At 43.2% G+C, this 25,340-nt stretch overlaps 1 protein-coding gene across 5 annotated transcripts in view; it reads right to left on the minus strand.

Annotated features, from left to right (window-relative positions):
- The window catches only part of kif21b (kinesin family member 21B), a 60,052-nt gene extending 44,648 nt beyond the window's left edge, over positions 1 to 15,404 (minus strand). For all 5 annotated transcript variants that reach the window (XM_069710629.1, XM_069710613.1, XM_069710621.1 and 2 more), the window contains exon 1: positions 15,022 to 15,404. In XM_069710629.1, the coding sequence (XP_069566730.1) occupies positions 15,022 to 15,062 (41 nt within the window). In that variant the 5' untranslated portion in view covers positions 15,063 to 15,404. The remainder of the gene's footprint in view (positions 1 to 15,021) is intronic.
- Between the last annotated feature and the right edge of the window lie 9,936 nt (positions 15,405 to 25,340).

Genomic DNA, 25,340 nt, shown 5'->3' on the forward strand with positions numbered 1-25,340 from the left:
GATTAATATCCCCCTGTTGTCTTCCCATTCATTAATAACCACTCAGCAGAAAGACCAGTGCAAAACCTGTCATCGAACCTTTTCTCCTACTTTCACACACCTCATTTCCATTGTGTGAATGATGGCTTAGACAGTGGGTTCCTAAACAGCATTGTCCATTACACAGTGTTTGTCTGTCGACTCATCGCTGGTGCAAAACAATGGAAGAAGTAAGGCTGACGAGCAAGAGGAAAATATGTTCTTTGTATTTTAAGGTGCCCTTTCCATTGAAAATGTGTGTTCAGTCAATGTTGCTTCTTTTTGATGTTTGTCTTTCTCCATGCAGAATTATGTTTGTGTAGAGTTTTCACATTTATACCTGAAAATTCTTTTAAAATCTAAGGAATTTATCCGCGACAATGCTACAAGTTTACAGGGCAATCCGGTTTCAAAATGCAACTGAAACCAGTGCAATGTCGAAACTTGGAAATGAGAATTGAGGGATGTTGAAGACATCTTTTATCTAGTGCTTAAACTTTTGTCACAAAAAAATGTTTCCAACTGTAGATGCCAATTTAGAAATGTGTAGCTAAGTAAGTAAACATTTCTGCGGAAAAATCCAACCAGACACAAATTACTATTGAAAGCAGAGGGTATTTTATATATTTCCCAACATGCCTAGAGGGGATTATTAAGTAAATGGATGCCAGCCGCTTGTATTTCTGTTATTAAACTCTCCGGAACAGTAATTGTGCCGCAAAAATTCCTTTAAGAAGATGTGCTGCAATCACCTATACAGCAAGATCTACAATTATATCAAAAGCATCCTTAATCATTCTCTCAAAAGAACATTTGTTGTGCTAAAAGGTGTTGCCCTCCAATTCCTGGCCTGTCGGTGCCTGTCGGTGGGAGCCAAGTGGTTTTCCAAACAGCTCCAGGATGCCTCCCTGCTGACTTCTCTGCACCACACAGTCAGCTGCTTGGCTGTCGTCTCCAAAAAACACACCACAGTCTCCATTTCTTGTAAACCCCAGCAGCACTTTGCTATGAAATAATGCATGAGCACCTCACATTAATCAACAAGTCAATCAGCTTGATATCAAAGCGAACATGAAACGGTTTCTAGAGCTGCTGCCAAAGTCGAAGCTGTGCATACTTATTAGCTACTCTCCCAGCTGTCTGTGAAAATCAACTTGAAGGAAAATCACTTCGGGCTCTGTGAAAGTTACTGCCATATTTTAGAACACTTTTTCAACCCCACCCCAAAAGAAAGCTGCTTTTCCTGTCCTGCCATCCGTGTCACAAACACAGTGCCAGCAGCTGCATCTTTTCACATCAGCAAAGATATTTCCCTGCAGACCAGGTGGGACATAAAATTATAGACACAACAATAAAATTAGTAAATCACAGATATATTACACACATCAAATACCAACGAGTCAGTAGGTAGCACCGTTCTTTTAGAAATAAAACATGATGAGAAAGTCCCTCTTATTTTCACTCACAAAAATGGCATGATAACTGTTTCCAACATTGTAATAACCAAATACAACCCTTAAAATCGCAGTCTCTATCTACTGACCAGAAGTGTCTTTCCCTTTCTATAAAAGATTAACCAGCCCGACTGAGATTACATAAACAGGAGCACAGTGTCTCCATCTGGTTCTGTTCTTTTTGCTTGTGCCATATCTCCGATTAGTGCTCCATCATTATCAGAGTTCAGATTAGGATTAGCCCAACGGCCACGTGGGTTTGTGTGTGTCCACACCACGCAGTTGGATAACAGCATTTTCCAGGTAAGAGAATATATATTTTTCCTTAATGTATTTTTTTTTATCATAGAGAGAGACTCAGGAATGCATTTTAGTTACATCAATAAAGAAAATCCATAAAAATCAGTGTAATTTTCAAGATTTAAAACAAGTGACATAACATCTATCTGAACTAAATGTCCAGTGTGTGTCTCCTCTCTTGAACTTGACGTGACTGACCCAGCTGTGCTCTTATCTCTGTCTACGTGAGCATGCCCAGGTCATGTTCCCAAAGCAACCAGGAAAAGATAACTGAATGATGCAGATACTCACAAAGAAAACAACTGTGTGAAGAAATGATAAGTAAATACGGGCCAGTTTCTCTTTACTTAAAGGCAAACCAGAAGGATGCTTACTATAAATGACACGTAATCAGGATAAAAGTAAATTCACCAATAAAAACAAGGTTGATCAAAAAATGGAGACAAAAATGTATGCATTTTAGGTCCTTGGGAAGAGAACGATTGCTGCAATTACATGGAGTGCATCCTGAAGCTCTTCTTTAGGTCATCAGGATTTACATTTAAGCCTCTTTCAAAGCGAGAAAAGCCAATGAATTTGACTTGGACATCAGCTGAGAGGATGGTTGTTGTAAATCTTTTGTGAAAAGTCAGTTAAAGGCATCCTGGCAACTTGTGATAGCAGCCTTTGTCCCACTGTACACCTGATACAAAACTTCTGAAAAGCTGTAGCAGTGGAGCTGATTAACACTCTTTGAACCTATTAATCTCGCTCTCATTCTATCTGCCTCTTTCATGTTCATCTATTTTAAAAGAGTCAAACCAATAGAAAGACAAGGGGAGTAAGAAAGAGGGAAAATGAGAGCCGGAACAGGAGAAGGGGGATGAAATGGCAATTCATGAAGATTGTCGCATGTTTGACATGAAAAGCCCTGAGAACTCAGAAAATTGCCTCGGCCTATTTTGGGTTAGGAGCTCTGGGCATATCAGTGACTGTGGGATGAAACGGGAGAGGCCCCGAGGTGCAGCAATGGATGGAGGCGAGGCCGAACTCTGGCTGCTGAGGTCAAAATAAAATGAGCAACAAAACAGAACGGATGACAATGGAAGCACATTTATATCAAGGTCAACTGGCCAGTGGGTGGTCCGAAAGATCTCCGAAGAAGCAGACAGAAAAGGAAGGTTTGCAGACAGGTTTAATAGTTTAATCAAAAACTATAATATATCAGAAATATATTACATGTTACTATCATTACATTCATGACTCACAGAAAATAAAAAGACTAAAGCTATGTTCAGACTGACAGCTTAATCTGATTTTTTTTTGTCAAATCCAGATTGTATCCAGATTGATTTTTGAAAGTCTGAACAGCAAAAAAAAACCTGAAATGAGATTTTTGCAATCCGGACAATCAGTGCATTTGAGACTGATGGGAATGTTACTTTTGTAGGGTTTTTTTAATCAAAAAACAAAATGCCCAGTACAAACTTTGATCTGCTGGTGCCGCTACAGAAAAAAATGATGGGATCACTAAAATTATTTAGATTTATCCTCTGGGGATCATCATCATCATCATCAATTTTTTTGCTAAATTTTATAGCAATCCAACCAATAGTTCGATATTTCAATGAGCAAACAAAGCGATCGACCTACAGACCAACACTGACTCCCTATATAGTATATTTATTTAGCCTACATAGTATACAGTTTAAAATGATACCAAATGAATGTCATCAAGTGGGGCTCTGCATCCTAATTACTCAATTCACTTTAGTAGCGGAGAAATGAAGATTTTGAATTGCTAATCTTAATATAAGAATCCAACACTAATGAACATCTTGTGTTCTCTTGAAGCTTTCATTAAAAAGTCTATTCATCACTGTTAATACACAAGCACAGTGCAGCTGAGAGAATTTGAATATTGAGCTACAGTCGGCATTTCTGTGCTGTTGTCCATTTAATCAGTGCCCCCATTGATTTTCTGGATCAGCTGTCAGCAGTGATTCCGCACATAAAACCATCAACTGTCTCTCCCTCCGATCGAGCTCCTCATCTCTCCATCTGTCTGCCGCTCTATCCGTCACAATCTATCCAAGACACCTTCCCCATAATGTCTGCACAATGCTCTTACAGTAATCAGTTAAGCGTCTGTGCACGGGTCTAATAACAACACACACCCGCTCTGCCATAATGAGTTATGGAAGCGGGCCATTCACTCCAAAATCTGTCTCTCGCTTCGGTCTCCAATCCTCCACATGGGCCCGATATCACAGCAGGCTAACAGGCCGGTAGCCAAACACACACACACACATTATGCACATTCAGAATTTCATACACTGGTCCAACACTCTCTAAGGGGATTGCAGGAATAACCAACGGGCTCCTGACTGCGCTTTGTCCCTGGCAAGGTAGGGTCATGTTAGCTGTGAATGAAATGAGCCGGCATTAAATGAAAGTGAATGAGGGCTGAGAAATGTCTTTTTTGCGAGCCTTGACCTTGGCCTCTGATACCAGGAGAAAAAAAAAAGATAAGTGAACACAAAGACAGCGGGGTTTTTGAAGTAAGTGGTTGTCTCAGGTGGGAGCACCGCAGGAGAAAGCACTAATAAGGACCACTAGGACAAACTGATGCAGTGATGCATGAAGTAAATATAAGGGAACGCTGACCGAGTGTGGAATGAGTGGATGGGAAAGCACAGAAGAGCGTGCGCATTATAAGCGTGTGCAGAGGAAGTGGGACAGTGGTCGCAGGAGGCTGGTGCTGGGCGGGGACAGCTGGCTCGCCCAGGTGGTAGCAGGCAGACTGGAAGTAGCATCTGTCTCGTTGCCACACTGACATGAGCGAGCCGACTCTCACAGCGTTAAACCCACAGCAACGATCACATATATGCAAATACAGAAAATATTTTGTTCGGTTAAATTTTTCTTGGTCACAGTGGGCCACAAACTCGGATTTAAGGTTCACACATATTTTGTTTGGTCCAAAATAGCAGGTGAGGAAGGTGCTTCAGACACCGGTCTGCACCAAATGAGATGGTCACATCTGTCCAATTTCAACTTCTTAAACGTGATAATGTGCTTATTTTCTCAGTTTTAGATATTAAATGAAGGAAATGTCTTTGATTTTGGACAGTGTTTGATATTTTATAGACAAAATAGTAAACATTGGTTGAAAATGTCACAAATGATGAAAATAATCATTGCAGCTCTTCTCCCTTTACAAAGTTACATTAATATAAATTTCATCAACCATGTAATCTTATAAACTGGTCCAACCCCGTCAGCATGGAAGTGAAAAGTCTCCATTGTAGCATCATGGAGACACAAAATAACTGAAAACATACACCAACAACCAACCGCTGCATCAACAGGGGATCTTTACTTTGTGGAGTCCTCTTAAGGCTATACATTCTTTAAGCATTCATTGTCTGTTGCATAATCATTTGTGTTAACCATGTCTATCAAACTAGCCTCCCAGGATGGCGACCCCGTGGCCCGAGGGACCGCTGCCAATTGGTAACCGGCGTTAAAAGCGAGCAGCATTCACACACTCTGTGCACATCGGTTTGACTGGTTGCGTTAGCATGCAGTGCACAAATGAGCGAACTGGTTCATCGATGTTAACATGAGTGTTTCTATAATCGAGCCAGACTTCAAGGACAGAGTTGTCCTACATTGTCTGGAAAGAGCTAGGTCGACTCCTCGAGAAAAATCAACTAACGGAATAGTAATCTACCAACATCTCCGTCGGGGATTCATTTTCAAAAGACACAGCCGGCGTCGCAAGTTGAAGGCTCGTCTAAGCACACGGGCGAGGCCTCGTTGTTTATTTTTTGTCTCTCGTCCTTGAAGCTGAAAGAATGAATAGACATTCATGCCCCATGACAACAAACCAGCATATCAAAGGCAAACGATTCAGAGTGGGATCTTTGGGACGCTAAAGGTTCTCAAATATCTCATTTTTATGCTGATAATATCAGGTAAAGTAGGACAGAGCTGCGTGGAAAGCGAAACAAAGCACACATGAAGCATCAACTGTGAAAGACGTTGGCCGGGGCTTTAAAAACGGAGCCATCCCAGCCTGCGTTTATTTGCTGTCAGAGCACACCTGCCCTCAGGCGTCTCACGCAGACAAAACACACACATCATGTTTAAAGGTCTTTGACGGGTCATTTATCTGAATATGTGCAGTGTAATACTAATATTCATAGTGTTAACAGCAGATATGGAATAATGTATCATTCACTGTTAAAACTAGCTCAGTATTGATCTTCACAGCACACTGTGCCACTCAGGAAGAAAGTAACTTCTCACTACCGAAGATTAGTGATTGAATCCACGTTCAGTTTCAGATGAGCAGCTCCCATTGTTGCAGGGGCACATCAGTCCGCATCATCAGAGCTGATTCTGGGTCAATCCCCACCCTACCCCTCCTCATTTCCCCTCCCTCTTCCCCCATCATCTGCTCTGTCTGCTGCGCCAGGGGGGGCAGGGGGAAGGGGGGAGGTGGAGGCACGAGCAAGAATCAAATTAGCTTCCTTTTCTGCATTTTTATGACAGACAGTCTTGTCAAGGTCAGGGAGGTGCCACTCCTGCTCGATCTCAACGATCTGAAAGAGAGCGTGAGAGGAAGTGTTTTTTATATGAATGCGCTGCAGCTCCGTGACCGTGTATTACTTTGTGGTAGGTCATGGAAATACCAATAAAACGAATGGTGTTAGGAACATATTCAACAGACAGAGCCCAAACTATCCCACCATTGATTCAATGTGTCACCAAAGTGGAAACTAAGAGACCAAGTGCACTAACGGATCAGAGAGTAAAAGTAGAGCGGGAACATGAAGCAGCGCTTCACAAAGACAAAGAGCCAAAATGGGCTCATTTAACATTTCCTTTCACTTATCCAGCGTTTGACACCCTTACATATGTCTGCATGTGAAAGTCATGTTTTGAATTTGCTGAATGACATGTCCTTAAATGTGAATTTATTGTGTGAAAATGCATTTCAATGTCATATTACATGAGAAACATTTTTTTTTTCATGTTGTTTTGCATTTCATATGTAAAATTCATGAATATTTGTGTGCCTGCATGTGAATTTCTCAAAAGGTGAAGTCCCATTTTACATGTTTAAAGATACACAGGCCTATGTGTGTCTTACAACCATACAGAATACCCAAAAGATTCATGTTGAGGTGGTGTTATTTCAATAATTTAAAGGTCACAAGTCAAACAGGCCCACGTTCCCACCAGATGCCTGCGTTCACCTTCATCTCTCAGCCACAGCGTCCAGCCGGCGCTGCTGAGCTGCAGCCTGCTGCTGTGACTCTGCGTGTCGGTCTGCGTGTCGGTCTGCGTGTCGGTCTGCCTCCCTGCAGGGCCGCTTCGCATCACCACCAGCCTCCGTCTGTCAGACAGCATCCAGCAGGAATGCTAATGTAGTCAGCCACGATGTCTGTCGCGTTTGTAGCTTCGTGAACTCAGCCAGAGGCTGCAGACTCTTTTTCTAAGGCACATGCGAACGTGTGGATTCTCCTTTTATCTCGGCGGAGGTCAATGAGGTATATATTTTGAAAAATGGTCTATTACAACAAGGTGTGAGGCTAGATTATTCTGCCATAGCCGCATTTTTCTGATTGTTAGCGTCTTTTATGTGGATCATGCTTCCTGAATTTTCAGAGATGCGCTCACTTTTGAGCCGCGCCTTTCTTATGCAGCTTTATTCATCACAATACAGTACAATACAATTCCAGGTGAAATGTATCTTTAAAGCTGTACTTGAGTACAAACAAGTGTGAATTGTAAAGTCTGTTGGACGCAGGGACAAACCGCAGAGGATAATCACCACTCACACAGCAACGCCGAGCATTTTAGCAACGTGTCCTTTTTCACTCAACCATCTCAACATCATTTTCAACTTCAGCAACACGCTGGTAAACAAAACATTGAGCAGCTAAAGAGACAACATTTCCTTGAGAAGGTAGAAGAGACCAAAACAGACTTGAAATGAATGTTACTGTTACTTTACTGCCAAATAAGACTTTCTATGTCAACATTACTGGGGGATAATAATGTGTGTCAGTGTTAGTTTGTTTCAAGCCCCAAGTGGCTTAAAACAACTAGTTAATGGAGGTTTAAGTTGCATTCTGTCTTTCCACGTGCTAGCATAGTGCTGACTATGCAACCTGCAAGATGTTTCCATGTAAAGCCTCGGAGGGTTTCCAGGAGCTTCTTGTTAGTGTTTTTTGTAGAATTGAAGAAACTCTGAACTTCAGCAGACACAATGTTTACCATGTGTTAGTTTAGTGCTGCTCACATTTGATAATTAGCAGCAGTAACAAAGGACAGCTAACACTAATGGGAACATAATTAGGTATTGCACAATAAACCTGTAGTGGACAATATTTGGAATTACACTGTAATTACATGTAATTTTATCAGTTACTATTTCAAGCTGATTTCAGCTGTTTTTAGGCTTTGCCCTGCTGTCACCTTCTGCCATTCACACACAGCAACACAAAACAAACTCACAAACACCAACTCCAGCCGTGATTAAGCTACTTAGCGTTGAAGTTGATTATGGGCCAGCTGGTCACACACACACACACACACACACACACACACACACACACACACACACACACACACACACACACACACACACACACACACACACACACACACACACACACCATCCTTTATCTGCACAGCAGACACGAACGGCAGCCCTCCTGAAACATGCACAAACACGTCGCACACAATCTGGCACAAATCTAGAGATTCACTTAGATGGAGTGTGTGTGTGTGTGTGTGTGTGTGTGTGTGTGTGTGTGTGTGTGTGTGTGTGTGTGTGTGTGTGTGTGTGTGTGTGTGTGTGTGTGTGTGTGTGTGTGTGTGTGTGTGTGTGTGTGTGTGTGTGTGTGTGTTTAAAATTTAAAAAGCTTCATTTGACAAAGTAGAAGGAAATAAAACTCTTGAACTTCTCCCTCCTGCCCCTGATACAGTGTGTCATATTACATTTCCAGTACAAAAAGAGAACAGATTATAATTTGTAACAGTTCAAAAAGAACATTTGGTGTTAAAACAGAGAAGTAAATAAAGTCTTTACAGTCTAGACACAACACCTGAGGGCCTCCGTCTCTCTGCCTCTTCCCCTCTCCGCGGGAATATAGCAGACATGTGCAGCTGTGCCCAAATTATTCATCCACTCCACTCTCAGACGCTCACACACGCGCTCGCTCACACATATGAACGCACCCATGCGGACGTGCGCCGATTGTACGTTTGGCTAACAGCTCATATTTGCACGCTACAGTAGCCCTTTTGACATCAGGCGAGACACTCGCTCCTTTTTCCTCCCCAGCCCACCCCAACACTGCCCACCACCCTCCTCTGTCTCTTCTCCTCTTTGATTTCCCTTTGAATTTATTATGTTGAATTGCAGGAAGCATTGCTCTTTTCAGAAGACGGAGAGCAGTTCATAAAACAAAAGGCGACATCTGAAACGGACTCAGATCCCTCCTCCCCCCCTCCCACCTCCTGTCTTCATCCCCTTCCTCTTCTACCTTACTCTCTAAAATCACAGCGTGGACTTCATCCACATTTACCCTTCAATTCTCTGCCCTTTCTGTGTGTCTTTATCCATATGTGAGTGTGTGAGTCTGTGTGTGTGCAAGCTCAGCAGACTGCACAAAGACCTGCAGTGACATCAGACTCATTCACACTGTGTCCTCTGTCTGTGCTCACCCAAGAGGTGCTCTGTTTAAAAGGGCTTCTGCTAAAACCCTTCCCCCTCCACACACACACACACACACACACACACACACACACACACACACACACACACACACACACACACACACACACACACACACACAGTCCCCTGTGATCTGTGAGTGACCACAACAATGTCAACACACACATATGGTTTATCGAAATGTAAAGACCACATAAGGTCTGACAGGAAGTGTATCTGTTTCTCACTAAAATGGTGACAAATAAGGACAATGTTGTTTTCTGTAGTGACCATACAGGCCATGAAAAAGCATTTTGTTGTGTCCACGCTGCATGAATAATGATATTTAGGACTGTTTGTAGGGCCAGCTGACATATGATGAGACCCTGATAACAGAAAAATGCAAATGTTGAGCTGGACTGAAAGCGCCTTTCATTCATCGCTGAATTCAAATGGATGAATTCAGATAAGTACAGATCTGTCCGTGTGTGTGTGTGTGTGTGTGTGTGTGTGTGTGTGTGTGTGTGTGTGTGTGTGTGTGTGTGTGTGTGTGTGTGTGTGTGTGTGTGTGTGTGTGTGTGTGTGTGTGTGTGTGTGTGTGTGTGTGTGTGTTTTGAGAGTGGGCGAGCAGGAGGTAGAGGGTGCTGGGGGGAAAGAGAGAAAACTGGTCACATTCCAGCATTTTGGTCACAGTTTCACATGTTATTTCACTCCCAGTGCAGACAAGCTTGAGGAAGAGAAAATAAAAGGATGAGGCAAACATTCAGAGGGAAGTTTAAAATGATGTGTCGTGATAAGAGAACAGCTAACACGCCCAGAACGTGCTCTTTTATTTTATAGTCAGGAACAGGCAACAGAGGAGTCGACTGATTCCCCGAAGGTATGCCAGTAAAACCCTCAGGGCCGGTCTTCAAGTCTTCACGTTTTCTTTTTCAACTGCTCATTCCTGCCTGAAACATGTCATCAGCAGCAGCTAACGAAGCAGGAAGTGAACAGGAAGTGTGGTTGATCCAGCAGCAGCCTTACAGGAAGTTATTCTGCAACAGCAGCACACCATTTGGGAGCCACTGATGCACTGAAGCAGGAGAAGTTCATCAATTGACCGCTTGCACAACTCATTTCAACATCAGAGCTCGAGCCATGACCCAAATATGTTTATTCTATTACACACATAATGAGGTCCATCCTGTCTTTATACTACACACCTCAGAGATAAAATCAAATGACCTGACTCCGCATGTGTCATTAAGAGGAGTATTGTGATTGTTTAGCAGCCAGGATTAAGAAGTGCAGCCTGGCAACCTCCATAACTCCTTTGTTCTGCAGTCGTTTTACACATCCTCAGTCAACCGCAATCAGCTTGTAAAGCCTCTGAGCTGCAGAGCCGGATTATGCAACTGGTTTACCGTTTGAACAAAAACACCTACTAATGCACTTTTTGGACTACAGGTGTCCGGAAACATTAGGATTCTTGCTTTCAGTATCATATAGATCTATGAAAAACCGACCGGCTTCCAAGTCTCCAGCCAGTAACACATGCTCGTACAGTACATAAAGAGACAGCTGCTTTAGCACTCTGGCAACAAAATACATTCACACAGACCTGGGAGGTCTACGAGGTTCGAATGGTAACAACAACAAAAAGATAACATAAAAACATGTGACCACCACCCGGCAAGCGTTAGAGGAAGTGATGCACAGCTGTGGATGGGCAGCTTGGGTGTGTTCTCTGTCATGTTTCCTGCTCCTCTTCTCTCGCTTCGGCCCAAATACACAGAACAACTTCGCCACCAACAAAGCAAAAAATAAACTGCTTTCACTTTTCCCCCAACCGGTGACTGTCAATCTGCAACGAGCTCATCGATGTGGTGGGGGATGAAATTCGAGACCAAGTGTGAGAATGCTCTCATGAGGAGATTACACTGCAGCAATACCCTGTGACCTGTAAGTTCAGAGTTGTAGGCTCTGACTGTACTTCCCATCGACTCCAGCCATTTTAACAGGCAGACCCCCCTGGGAGGTGTGTAACCCAGACAGAGCCTGTGCAGCAAGCTATTAACACACACAGGAAACGGGCGAGACTGGTAGCCTACACAGGACATACGTCCAACAACAAAACACCAGCTTTTTTCGCTTTTTTAAAACTCCCATTTAAAGCCTTTGTGTATCAGCTGAGGGGGGGAGGCCCCTTCCGCAGTCGTGTTCTGCTACTCCTGTTTTGGTTTGAAGCCAGTGGAGCACATCAGTTGATTTATGAACAACTTGTGTTTCTGTTGTTGATCGGTTGATCAGAGAGCTCTCAGCTGAGCTCCCATCGCCTTTAAGCGAAAACACTCTACGTCACAACCACCCGCAAAACCCTGGTCATCCACCTGTAGGGTCGGGCAGAACATTGAGTATTTTATGCTCTCTTTACAGATTATATTTTTTTCTCATTTACAGTCATGATCCTGAACCACAAAAAGTATGACACACACACACACACACACACACACACACACACACACACACACACACACACACACACACACACACACACACTCAGACATCCTGCCTCCACGGCGAGTCCTCAGGTCAATTTTTGGGCATCAGAGCTCAGATATAAACAGCCACAAGCAAATCATGGTTAAGATGAGAACATCGAGCAGCAGTCGGAGAGCACAACAGTACTAAACAGATTTGTCTTTGTGTCTATTTATACGCAGAGGCTGACTTGGCACTTCAGCGGTAGACGAGTCAATCGAAACGAGTGAAGAGCTGCACGGGGAGCAACAGCAAGGGACACGGATCGATATGCAAATGAGAATTTACACACTGCTCATAACACTCATGTCAACATTGCATGCACACGCACGAAAAGCTGAATTATTGGTATTTGTAGCACATGCACACACGTTCAGAGCCAGAACGACCATAAAGCTTTCAATCCGGGGCAAATGCAGCTCTCAACATAAAATCAACAGGAGGGGGAGGAAGTGAAACCTCACGCATGTTCATGTGTGTGTGAAAGTAACTGTGAGTGTGTGTGTGAGTCTATCTTTATAGCCTGTTTGCATCAGACTAACCATGTTTTGTAAATGAATGCAGCTGTATAAAGATTCAGGAGCCAGGAGCCATTTAACGACAGCCACTGAGTAGGGAGTTGCATTACATGCATCTGGGCATGTCTGACTGCAATGCAGATCCATTGACTTAAGTGTATGTGTATATGTGTGCATGTGTGTGTGTGTGTGTGTGTGTGTGTGTGTGTGTGTGTGTGTGTGTGTGTGTGTGTGTGTGTGTGTGTGTGTGTGTGTGTGTGTGTGTGTCTGTGTCTGTGTGTGTGTGTGTGTGCGTATTCAGCCCATTCCTCAGGCCGTCCAGTCTGAGTGCAGGATTGTAGGTCATGTCACTGGTTACACGGACATTGTTTAGGGAAGGCAGCGCAGACATTCAGGAAATGGATGCTGGCGACTCAAGACAGCACGTGTGTGTGTGTGTGTGTGTGTGTGTGTGTGTGTGTGTGTGTGTGTGTGTGTGTGTGTGTGTGTGTGTGTGTGTGTGTGTGTGTGTGTGTGTGTGTGTGTGTGTGTGTGTGTGTGTGTGTGTGAATATGAATATGCATTTGGAGGGCAATGAGGTTGTTGTGAGGGCCAACCAACACATGCACGCACGCACGCACGCACGCACGCACACACACAGACTCAGGGTGTGCAGTCTGCTTGGGGGCGACACAACGTCGGAGCAATTAAACACCATCCTCTCTTATCGGCGGCCGACTTTCTCTGGAAAAAAAAAAAAACTGAGGTCTTTGGGAAAAACGCCAGCTTATGCAGCAGGAAGTTATCCTTCTTTGTGTGTTTATTTGTGTGCTTCCCATTTCCTGTCAAACATATAGACAGTTCTCCTGACACTCGTAACTACACACACAGTCTCACACATGATGAAAAGGATCAGCGCGAGCTCACCCACCGTCGTGTAATTACAGCAGCCCTGATTACAACGTCAAGCTCATTAACCTGATTTAAAGGCACGGCTGCGATTTGAATGCCATCTGTGATGATTTGATTTTCTTCTGTGAGTTGTCGGTGACAACAGTGAAAACATGCTACCATATTGATCACAATGTCAATTCTGCATCGCCAGAGGAGAACTAAACATACAGGCATACGTTGGGCGTATCTGTCACCTCCACTCATTCAGCTACACTTCATCAACAGGCCTCTTTGTTGGCCTCTAAGCTTGATTCAGTGACTTCGGTTGAGCAGCAGCAAGCAGCCGTTTGAGTAGCTTCTCTTTTGACTTTTCTTTTTTGTCAACACTACCTACTCCTCTTCCTCTTACAGTTGTCGCTGTGAACGAGCACAAAGGAGACTCACTCAGCAGTTGATAAGCGGCTGACTGAAACCTCCCCTGGGGAAATGGGCCCATTGGTTGGGGGGGTCCATCTTAAAAGGCTGCTTCGCTGGGCCAACCCCCCACTCTGAGTTCAATCAATGGATCCCAAACTGTGGTCTGAGGCCCCTCAAATAGGTCCTTAATGAAGAATAAATGTCCCCATGTTGTATTGGTTTACATTTGCACAGTTTAAAGGAAAAGGATGTAACGATACCTGTTTCAATCCAAGTTTAATTCTTTCTGCACTGGGGATTGTCAGGGATTCACCCGCTGATGTGACAGACTCCGAGTTAAATGGACTGAGAGGCTGTCAGACCACCGCCTCAGCTCCACACGCTGTAAAAGGAGCGTGATTACAGACACAGCCACCACATTCACACTGGCCTTTCAATTTCAGGGGCTGCCACCCAGCGAGTGTCAGCACATGCGATCTCTTTGAAATCGGCATTAATTTTTTGGATCAGCTATCCAAAAATCTCCTTATTATACCGGTTTGAGCTCGGCTGAGCTGCCGGAGAATTTGGGTGCATTTCCAACAAAGGCAGTGAATGACACAGCTCTGAAGGAGAGCATCTCTTTGTGCTCCATTCAGTTGCAGAGGCAGGATTTTTTTTTTTTTTTTTTTAACACCACCAAGAACCTTTTGCTTTTAGAAATCTGGTTATGGAGCTAACTGAGTCATGCCCATGTAAGGTGTTGGATGTCAAGATGAGGTGAGGATGCAGGTAGCTCGCTGTGAGAATAAATATACGAAATATTGGCTTGGAGAGAAACGCCCATTCTCCTCCCTGCACCTGGCTGCAGCTGTCCTTGTCACTTCAACCAATGTTAATCCCTGAATGCATCACACAGAATGCACTAACGCTGTGGAGAAGTTACGCCCCCAACATGAAAACAGTCATATGGAGATAAAGTGGCGCAGACACATGCTTTGCCTTATCAATACTGTGCCGAGCACCACCCATGTATTACAAAACAAGGTGGAATAAAGCTCCCTGGGGCTCTGTGACCTGCTGTATCCTACACTAGGCAGGATTAAAGAGTGTTAATGCTAGAATGAGACTATAGGTGTGAAGGATGCATTTAATTGATCGCCACAGACACAATGTGGTCTGCTAAAGTCGGCAGATTTCCAGCAGACAGACGTCGGAGGCTTACCTCAGCGCAACCTTCACACAGCAGTCGCCCTGGCTCGCCATGGTCGCTATTCAAGGTCCACCGACGGGATGTGGAGTATTTCGGCTGTGCTGGGTGTTCAGGGTGTGGAAACCGTGCGCTGCGGCGGCGGTGCTGGGTGTCTCAGGTCAGCGGGAGCAGCCGTCAAGACCTGCCGGCGGTGAGGTGCCTCATCGGGACTCCTCCTGTCTTCTTCTTCTTCTTCTTCTCCTCCGCGGTGGCTGTCATTTCTGTCTAACTGCTGTTTTGTCACATCGCAGTGTTTCACTTTGCTTTCTGCGGTCTGTCTCAGCCGCTACATCCTGTTCAAAGTGCGCACGAGTGAAGCATAAGAGCGCTGCTTTGCAAGCACACCACCTCTGAGCGATCACGCTGAATGAGACCGTAAACTGGAGGGGGTAATGCTGCCTTCACGGACAATCGGAAATACTGGAGCCATGGTTGTGACTCTTTTGCGGAAGACTAAGGCCACTTCCAAATCAATGAACAATTAACACGTCACCACAAATATTTATGCAGGATGATTTTACCCAGAAATGATAAATTGAAAATTGAATAAAATAAATAATTATTCCCTCCATACCATTGGCCACAATCAACCAGTTTCCATGGATACTCACAGATGCTCAAGCCTATATTATTCTAATAAAAACATTTTGAATAATGCATCCATGTGGGCAAGTATGTGGACAGCAGTGGAAGAAGGATTCAGACATTTTACCTCAGGGGAAGTACGTTTTCATTAAGTAGGCTATCTTGGCTTTTGGTCCCCAGTAAGGATTTGCTCCAAAAGCACTGATCCCACACTACCTTAATTCATCTTTCATTATCCTTCTCTTTTAAATGCACACTTCTTTCAAACCTGACAAGCTTTCTGTTCAAATATTTAAGTCACAATCTGACATAATCCTGATAACATCATCAGATCAGGGTGATGAAGTGCCCCAACCATAACACTGTCAAAAGTAGCCTCCTTAAATAAAAATGCTTGAGTAGCCTATATACAGCAGTACCTACTTGAAATAGCCTATTCTATTATTAGGCTACTAATTAACATATAAAAGGCATTTTAATGTTGCAGCTGATCGAGATGGAGCTAAAAATTTTTACTATTTTACACATTATTTTCTGTTACTCTATAACAGTTTATCATATTTCCATTTTTTTTTTACTGTTTTTATGTAAATTATTAATCTATAAAGTAAGTAGTATCTATAGACCGGAAACAGCAGTCAGGTTTGCTGGTAAATGCATTTTCAAAAGTACCATGCTTGCATCAAAACAAGATAGAAGAAAAATAAAATGTAAATAACCAAGTAAATTAGAAGTAACCTCACAACTGTACTTAAATACAGTACTCAGGTAAATGTATGTTACAATCGGCCGCTATAAAAAGGTCTAATTGTTGTTTCCGTAACTTCAACTTCATTTTCCATGGCACCAAAATAATAGAAGTCCCTGAATGCAGCATAATCGCTTTCGATTGGCACGTAACTGGGCCAATTGCCGAATTATCCCCGTTTTACTTGAAAATCACAAACCAATCAGCGGGCTGAACAGGGTGGTTTGGCCCCGCCCAGCGACACACCCACAGCGGGTTGCAAAGATCACAAATCTAGCGCCTCTCCTCCCAGCGGCGACATCTGAAGTCCGTTAAACTGCCATAAACAGAGGGAGACTGTTCCCATGACGGGGAAGAGGGGCCCACACCGGGCTGAACACCTTGAGGTCAAAGGTCGAAACTCACTCAAGAGGTTATTATGTTGAAGCTAAAGAGTTAATTTGCTCTGGTTTGGGTAGGAAGTCACACTCAACTCTACACTCTTCCCTCTGCTGAGTCAGATCTCTTCAAAAGGGGAAACTGAAATGTTTTCTCTTAGTTGAGTCAAACATGTCATTCCTCCTCAGTTTCTCTCACCACATAGATATACAGTGGGTACGGAAAGTATTCAGACCCCTTTAAATGTTTCACTCTTTGTTTCATTGCAGCCATTTGCTAAAATCAAAAAAGTTCATTTTATTTCTCATTAATGTACACTCAGCACCCCATCTTGACAGAAAAAAACAGAAATGTAGAAATTTGTGCAAATTTATTAAAAAAGACAAACTGAAATACCACATGGTCATAAGTATTCAGACCCTTTGCTCAGTATTGAGGAGAAGCACCCTTTTGAGCTCGTACAGCCATGAGTCTTCTTGGGAATGATGCAACAAGCTTTTCACACCTGGATTTGGGGATCCTCTGCCATTCTTCCTTGCAGATCCTCTCCAGTTCCGTCAGGTTGGATGGTGAACGTTGGTGGACAGCCATTTTCAGGTCTCTCCAGAGATGCTCAATTGGGTTTAGGTCAGGGCTCTGGCTGGGCCAGTCAAGAATGGTCAGAGTTGTTCCGAAGCCACTCCTTTGTTATTTTAGCTGTGTGCTTAGGGTCATTGTCTTGTTGGAAGGTGAACCTTCAGTCTCCAGAGCACTCTGGAAGAGGTTTTCTTCCAGGATATCTCTGTACTTGGCCGCATTCATCTTTCCTTCAATTGCAACCGGTCGTCCTGTCCCTGCAGCTGAAAAACACCCCCATAGCATGATGCTGCCACCACCATGTTTCACTGTTGGGATTGTATTGGGCAGGTGATGAGCAGTGCCTGGTTTTCTCCACACATACCGCTTAGAATTAACACCAACAAGTTCAATCTTGGTCTCGTCAGACCAGAGAATCTTATTTCTCATAGTCTGGGAGTCCTTCATGTGTTTTTTGGCAAACTCTATGCGGGCTTTCATATGTCTTGCACTGAGGAGAGGCTTCCGTCGGGCCACTCTGCCATAAAGCCCCGACTGGTGGAGGGCTGCAGTGATAGTTGACTTTGTGGAACTTTCTCCCATCTCTCTACTGCATCTCTGGAGCTCAGCCACAGTGATCTTTGGGTTCTTCTTTACCTCTCTCACCAAGGCTCTTCTCCCACGATTGCTCAGTTTGGCTGGACGGCCAGGTCTAGGAAGAGTTCTGGTCGTCCCAAACTTCTTCCATTTAAGGCCACTGTGCTCTTAGGAACCTTGAGTGCTGCAGAAATTATTTTGTAACCTTGGCCAGATCTGTGCCTTGCCACAATTCTGTCTCTGAGCTCCTTGGACAGTTCCTTTGACCTCATGATTCTCATTTGCTCTGACATGCACTGTGAGCTGTAAGGTCTTATATAGATAAGTGTGTGCCTTTCCTAATCAAGTCCAATCAGTTTAATTAAACACAGCTGGACTCCAATGAAGGAGTAGAACCATCTCAAGGAGGATCAGAAGAAATGGACAGCATGTGAGTTAAATATGAGTGTCACAGCAAAGGGTCTGAATACTTATGACCATGTGATATTTCAGTTTTTCTTTTTTAATAAATTTGCACAAATTTCTACATTTCTGTTTTTTTCTGTCAAGATGGGGTGCTGAGTGTACATTAATGAGAAATAAAATGAACTTTTTTGATTTTAGCAAATGGCTGCAATGAAACAAAGAGTGAAAAATTTAAAGGGGTCTGAATACTTTCCGTACCCACTGTATAACGCACGCTTCTCTATAATAAACTTTATTGCAGTCGTCAGTGCCTCTGACATTCTGATGCATCCAAGATCCTTCATGCTGCTTTAAACAGGCCTAATCTGTGCGCGGTGGATGTACCACCCTGTCAGTGATGTTGGCAGTGTCTTGCGCTGGCACATCAAATGTGCACGCCAACTTTTCCAAATCCTCGTCGTCCTCAGTGAGTATCAAAACTGACCAACCGTTTGCCAGTGACATTCATATCGCCACAGCAGCCAGCTATTTCCTATCATAACAGTAACACGCTTCAGTTAACCCTTTCACCGCACCAGGCTCATATAGCTTCATCGAGCTTCAACAATACAATCTCTGAATGCAAAAAAACAAAAGTCCCTGCAGTCAGACAATCGCTCTTTATGTAATGAAACACTGTCGGCAAATTGTTGCATGTACTATAAACTCATTCTGTGTATGCAAAGAGGAGCTTATGACTCCAACCGTGCGTGTGTGTGTGTGTGTGTGTGTGTGTGTGTGTGTGTGTGTGTGTGTGTGTGTGTGTGTGTGTGTGTGTGTGTGTGTGTGTGTGTGTGTGTGTGTGTGTGTGTGTGTGTGTGTGTGTGTGTGTGTGTGTTGGTGTCCCGAGGACCAGGTGGCGATGATAGTGCTGAACAGCCAGGGTATGTTCCCCGGAAGCAGCGCTCGATTCCACACAAGATTAGCATCCAGTTATGAGGATAAAGCTACAATCCTCCCAGATCTGTGGGGGAACCGGCCGCCAGCCACAACAACTGGGACAACGGAGGGCACCAGCAGGGGTGACGCACACGTAACGCACACTCATCTTATGCGCGTCTGGTGAACTTTTAAGACCAACTCATGGGAACTGTTACATAATTGGGCTGCACTGTTTTCCTAAGAATTATGTTGAAGCCCTCTTAAGGCATGTTTACAGTTTTCAAATCCACCCCCCTCCCCCCGCCCCCTCCTGTATGCCACCTCCTCAGCACTTTACTATGTAAAAAGCACATTTTATAACCGTACCATGTGAGTTAGAAGACCCTGAAGATATTTTAATACACTGCCATCGCCAAACTGCAGCTTAATCCTTATATTTAGGCACACAAACACTCAAAATAACAGCACCATAATTGCATAAGAGGCATTATATTACAATCATTCCAGCTGCCCTCAGGTTCTGTCAGTCACGGTGAAGTCAGCAATTTATTCTCCAGCTCGGATTTGACACTTTGCTTCCTCCAGCATCAAACACACAGACACAGACATATTCACGCATATTATTCTAATTTCTGCAGCTCCTGATAAAATCCTGGCCTGAGGATGGAGATGACTCATAGGTTTCATGTGTCACAATTGTTTTGCGGCTATTTTCAAATGCTGACTATATCATTTTTAAAATCAAACATAATTCACTGCCACACTAATGGAGTGTGAAAGACTTTGATAAGGCACAAAGATTTCCAGTGTTGCCATAAACACAGTATGATCTGGGGAACTCATTAATCATTCATGTGTAATACATAAAGCCAGAAGTAAGATGCAAATCAATGCCAGTGAAGTCCAATGTTCTACTTTACTGCTCCAACTTCGTATCGCCCCATTCAACAAGAAAAAGACCAGAAGCAAGAAACAGAGTGAGAGATGGAAGATGAAACTGCACCCTAATGTATTCTCCAGACTTATTCTTATACTTTGATGTGTCTATAATCCTTCACATGCGTTCCCTATATTTGGCTTTGAAGCTCCATAAACTAATCCCCAATTCTTTACCGGAACAAAACTGCTTGAATTGGACAGGATTTACGCAAACACACACTTGACGACTCACCGGCTGGCAGAGAAAGAGGTGCATTGCCGAAATGAAAAGTCAGGTGGTGGAATTATACACAGTAGTTTCACGTTTGGTTTCTCGCTACCCTCCACGTCCGTCACAGTTTTGATAAGTGTGCATGGATGTTTGATGGCGTCTGTGTTTTATGCATGTGTGTGTGTGACAGAGGAGCTGCTTACGTGTTTGAGATTTATGTGTCAGTTGCAGTGGCACACAGCAGAGCGGTGCTCTTGCCCGTTCTTGGCAGTGCCGGACTCCCTGAAGTGCTTTGTCCCATCAGCCTGCAGAGCTTGACATTCACTGCTGACAGGGGAGGTAATGAAAGAATGTCTTAACTGGCAGCTTACGGATATTAAAAATACTCATTTGTATTCAAAAGCTTGCTATTGGCATTGTGATGACATAGATGCTTACTGGCAGTGTGAACAATTTTGAAAATACTGTAATTTGGAGTCATGCTAACTACAGGAAGCAGCCAGCTAGTTTAGCCTAGAGACTGGAAACAAGAGGGGAACCAGCTGGCATGGCTCAATCAGAAGCACCAGAATTCACGTCAGACCCTGTAACACCTGCAGAGACAGGCTAAGGTGTTTATCCTGATTCCAGTTTTCATGCTAAACTAAGATATTTACCTTTTTAATGCATTTGAAAGATAGGGAGAAAGAGCGTGGTATGTCATGCAACAAGGGCTTAAACCATTACTTTTCTAACAATATAGTAAATCTTAAATGAACAGCACTTGTATTGGGCGTTTTTTTGGGCCATGCAAGGTGCTCACCTGCCATCAGGAATGTCTTGCCCAAGGACACTTTGGTATATGGACAGGAGGAGCTGGGATCGAACTGCCAACCCTGCAATAAGTGGAGAACCCTCCAGGCCCAGCCGCCATATGAATATATACAATAATGTTGCTCAAGACTTATGAACAGACTTTGATTGTTAAAATTTTTACACTTTTCCTTTTACAAAATAGGGATATTATGATATTATAACACTGCTACTATATATAAAAAAAAAAAAAAAAAAGTAATGTTGGGTACTTTAGGGATGCTTGTGCTTTAGTCCAGAATAGCTGGGGCACAGATCATGTATGTGTTCACACACAGATCATCAGTCGGAGGGATATAACGGTTGTGAGTGATCAGTAATGAGTCACAGACTTAATCCACTGTCAAATAGACCTACATTTCAGCTTCCGTCCCCAGGGCACTGACTGACCCACACTTTGTTGCGTTTCTACCCCAGCTCCGATGTTTCCTGCTGGGCTGTGAGCAGGGCGGGTGGCTGCCCGGGTGGAGGCTGGAAGGTGGCTCATAGTGGCTGCTGCAGCCTCGGGGCGGTACAGAGAGGGAGTGACCCTCATTGACTGACTTACTGCTGCATCAGAGGGCATCAAAACCTGTGTGTGTGTGTGTGTGTGTGTGTGTGTGTGTGTGTGTGTGTGTGTGTGTGTGTGTGTGTGTGTGTGTGTGTGTGTGTGTGTGTGTGTGTGTGTGTGTGTGTGTGTGTGTGTGTGTGTGTGTGTGTGTGTGTGTGTGTGTGTGTGTGTTGAGAGGAAGTGGCCAACAAGGGGTGGTTGTTCTTTAGTCCTCTGCCCCAAGCTGATTACATGCTTTCTGCTTTTACTTATACATTCACAAAAGACTAACATAGTCCATATGTATCAGCTGACAGGACACAGACCCCCTACAGCCTCAGGGAACAAGCTGCTCTGACTTCTTATATAAATAAGAACAACATAAAAAAGAACATTTTTGTTTGGCATCCGTTCTGTACACATGCTCTGAAGGTGGATGTTTATAACATATCAGAAAGGAAAAAATGTAGTCATTTTAAATTAGTATAATTACCTAAATAATTCAACTGTCATCTTACCCCATCGCCTGCCATCTTGTCTCTCTGAGGGGCATCCTGCACCTTGTTTCTATGGAAACAGCCTCTCAAGCAGGCAGGCAGAAAAAGGGGAAGGGAGAGATGCTGAAATGGCAGAAAAGCCTCTTTGTGCTCAAAGCGAGTAGGTCTAAAAAAGGTTGAAAGAGTTAATCACATGTGCACACATACACACAACTCAAGCAAATGAATAGGAGACAATAAAAAGCATCACCAGGTTCCTTGAACTCCCCTTGGAGCAATATAACCAGAGTTCTGTGGATAACTTCAAAAAACACACATCAATTACTACTGCAGCAAAATAAACTGCATTTATTTGAACAGGGTCGGTGTGAGAAACAGCCGGTGCAGTCTCGTTCATGATTTGCCGTCCTTTCTCCATCATGGATCACTGCGGTTGGTGTATTAAATTAGAGAGCTGCAACTAACATGTGAGATCGCATTATGCGTTCTCATAGCAGGAACACACACACACACACACACACACAAAAATAACAGCACTAACACTGTATTAAAAACACACACAAAAAAAGCATGAAATCCCGAGCTGCGTCTCGTCTGCAAACATCAAACCACAAAAACAAACACAGACACAGACACAGACACACACACACACACACACACACACACACACACACACACACACACACACACACACACACACACACACACACACACACACACACAGGAAATCTCACTCCATTCTGTATCGGAAAATTGGATTGCTGCTCCGAATAACTTGATTATGAACAGCCTCCCTCTCACACTGGGGCTGTATCACTTAATAAAGCTTAAGTGCAATGACACGCTAGTATACCAACACTCATGCACACACACAAAGACACATGTACGCACACACCGCTGTAGATCCATAAATCAGGCTTTTACACAGACCAGATCAACAGTAAAGAAACATTACATAAGAATATAAAATAACTGGGGCTGAACTGAAAGTGAACAAACTTCGCAGACACTTCTCAGAGAAAATGATGGATTTAAAAAATCAGGCACAGAGAAGACTTCTTTTCCATCAGCTATATGGGCCTCCTCTATACAAGTGCTGGCTGTCAGCACTGTGCATGTGAAAGTCGATACATACGTGTTGTTGTCACAGTGCAGCAGTCTACGGGCCAACACTGACAACAAAGGTGTGGAAAAACCCTGCGATAATCTGTGAGATTTAACTTTTGTTTCCAGAAATGCACTGTGGAAATGACTGCATTTACAACCCACATACAGAATCAGTGTAACAAAGCACCACAAACATGCATTTTCACACCACTTTGTCCGGCAGTGATTCAATGTTGCTGAAATAAATGCAGCAGATGTGAGATGGCATGTGGTTGTGTTTCTTTGTTTCTTTGTTTTCGTGGGTAATTATGAGGATGAGGATAGTTATTTAGAACAAGACACCAAACTCCTTTTTTTTCCTTCTTTTTTTCACAAGTAATAGGTGAATACAAAGCGCCAAAAAAAAAGAAAAGAGCATATTACATCACCTTTTGGGAGCCAATGGGTTTATAGGTCACTAACCTTCAGAGCAAAGCATTGTTTACTTCCGTTATTTGACAGTTATAGTTTTTAGTCAATTAGTAGATTGATATTTATGGAAAAGGTATCATTTTCTTATAAATATGATTCGTTGTAATATACCTAACAATATATAAAGAACTTAGTTCCAACTTGAGGAGCTACAATATTAAAATGCTGCTCACACATTCAGGAATGACTAATGCTAATACAATAATTTAATAATGTAAAGAAATAAAACTCTGAAAGGGAGATTTTCATTTTTGATACTCAATGTTGATAAAACTTCTACACAAGTACGTTGTAAAAGATTCCCCCCCACCACCACCACACACACACACACACACACACACACATACAAAACACACACACTTTACTCTTTTTAATCTCAGTACATTTAAAAAAAAAAATATCTGACAACATGGGATTTGTCTGAGGGGAAATCTTTGGCAAAATGAGAAATCAGATAGATTTGAGCTGCAGGGATCTAGGGGTGTAGTTAGACTGCAGCTCTGTAGCTCCATCTAGTGTTTGACTGATTTACAAGAAGGTTTTTCAGACAGTCACAGGAGCTGTTTCCATCACTCATCAGTGGTCTCTGCAAAAAAAAAAAAAAAAAGGCAGCAGTGAGTACGTCCCTTGTTAATCCTCAAGGTTTGTCTGAAATATTTACATTATATCATCAACAAAAAATGTAATGGAAACACTGGGAATCCGGGTCTATATGTTAACATGTAAAATGCAATGTAAAAATACTATGTTACAAGTAAAAGTCCTGCAGGAAAAAGTATTAGCAGCATAATGTAAAAGTGAAGTATTAAAGTACTTAAAATTCATAATAATTAAAAGTTAAGTAGTAATAAAATAATAGTGATAATTAGAAGTAAAGTAATTAAAATTTAAGTAATGGTTTGGTCCCTCTGACTAATACATTATTAACTATCATTAGATTATTATTACTGAAGCATCAGTGTGTAAGCAATAGATAACCAATGCTCTTAAAGGTGAAACAGCTTTGCTTGCCATCAGGGAGAGCTCGCCCTGTGTTACTCTATTCAGCGGCTCTTTTAACCATTAATCATTCATTATCTGAAGACCACAGCCTCCCCAGAGAGGAAACACTGCGCCAGTCAGGACAGAGAGGAAAGAAGAGCATCCACGCATTAAAGATTGGAGAAACCCTGAGTGCTGCTGACTAGTCCCTGTAAACGACTGGTCACCGCTGCAGGGCAGATCAAAAGGAGCGTACCTGTCCGGCAGGTGTGTTTTCAGCACTGGGAGCTGTCCGGGGTTTTGAATAGCAGGCAGAGAAACTTCTGATCAAGGTCTTATTGAAGAGGTTTAGAGAATGTGCGCTTGGTCAGAGGGTGCTTAAACAGAACTTGTCACTCGTTCACTTTTGAACTTGATTAGAAGTAAGAAAACCCGAGGAGGAATCTTTTTTATTCACTTTTTAAACTTTTTTTTAACCACTCCACGGAGAGTTGGCCAGCTTTCCCACCTGTCGCC

The sequence above is a fragment of the Brachyistius frenatus genome, unplaced genomic scaffold (assembly GCF_029030835.1).
Source record: "Brachyistius frenatus isolate BFR_SWC_R1_liver_20210118 unplaced genomic scaffold, ASM2903083v1 Contig_4, whole genome shotgun sequence".
Lineage (NCBI taxonomy): Eukaryota > Metazoa > Chordata > Actinopteri > Embiotocidae > Brachyistius > Brachyistius frenatus.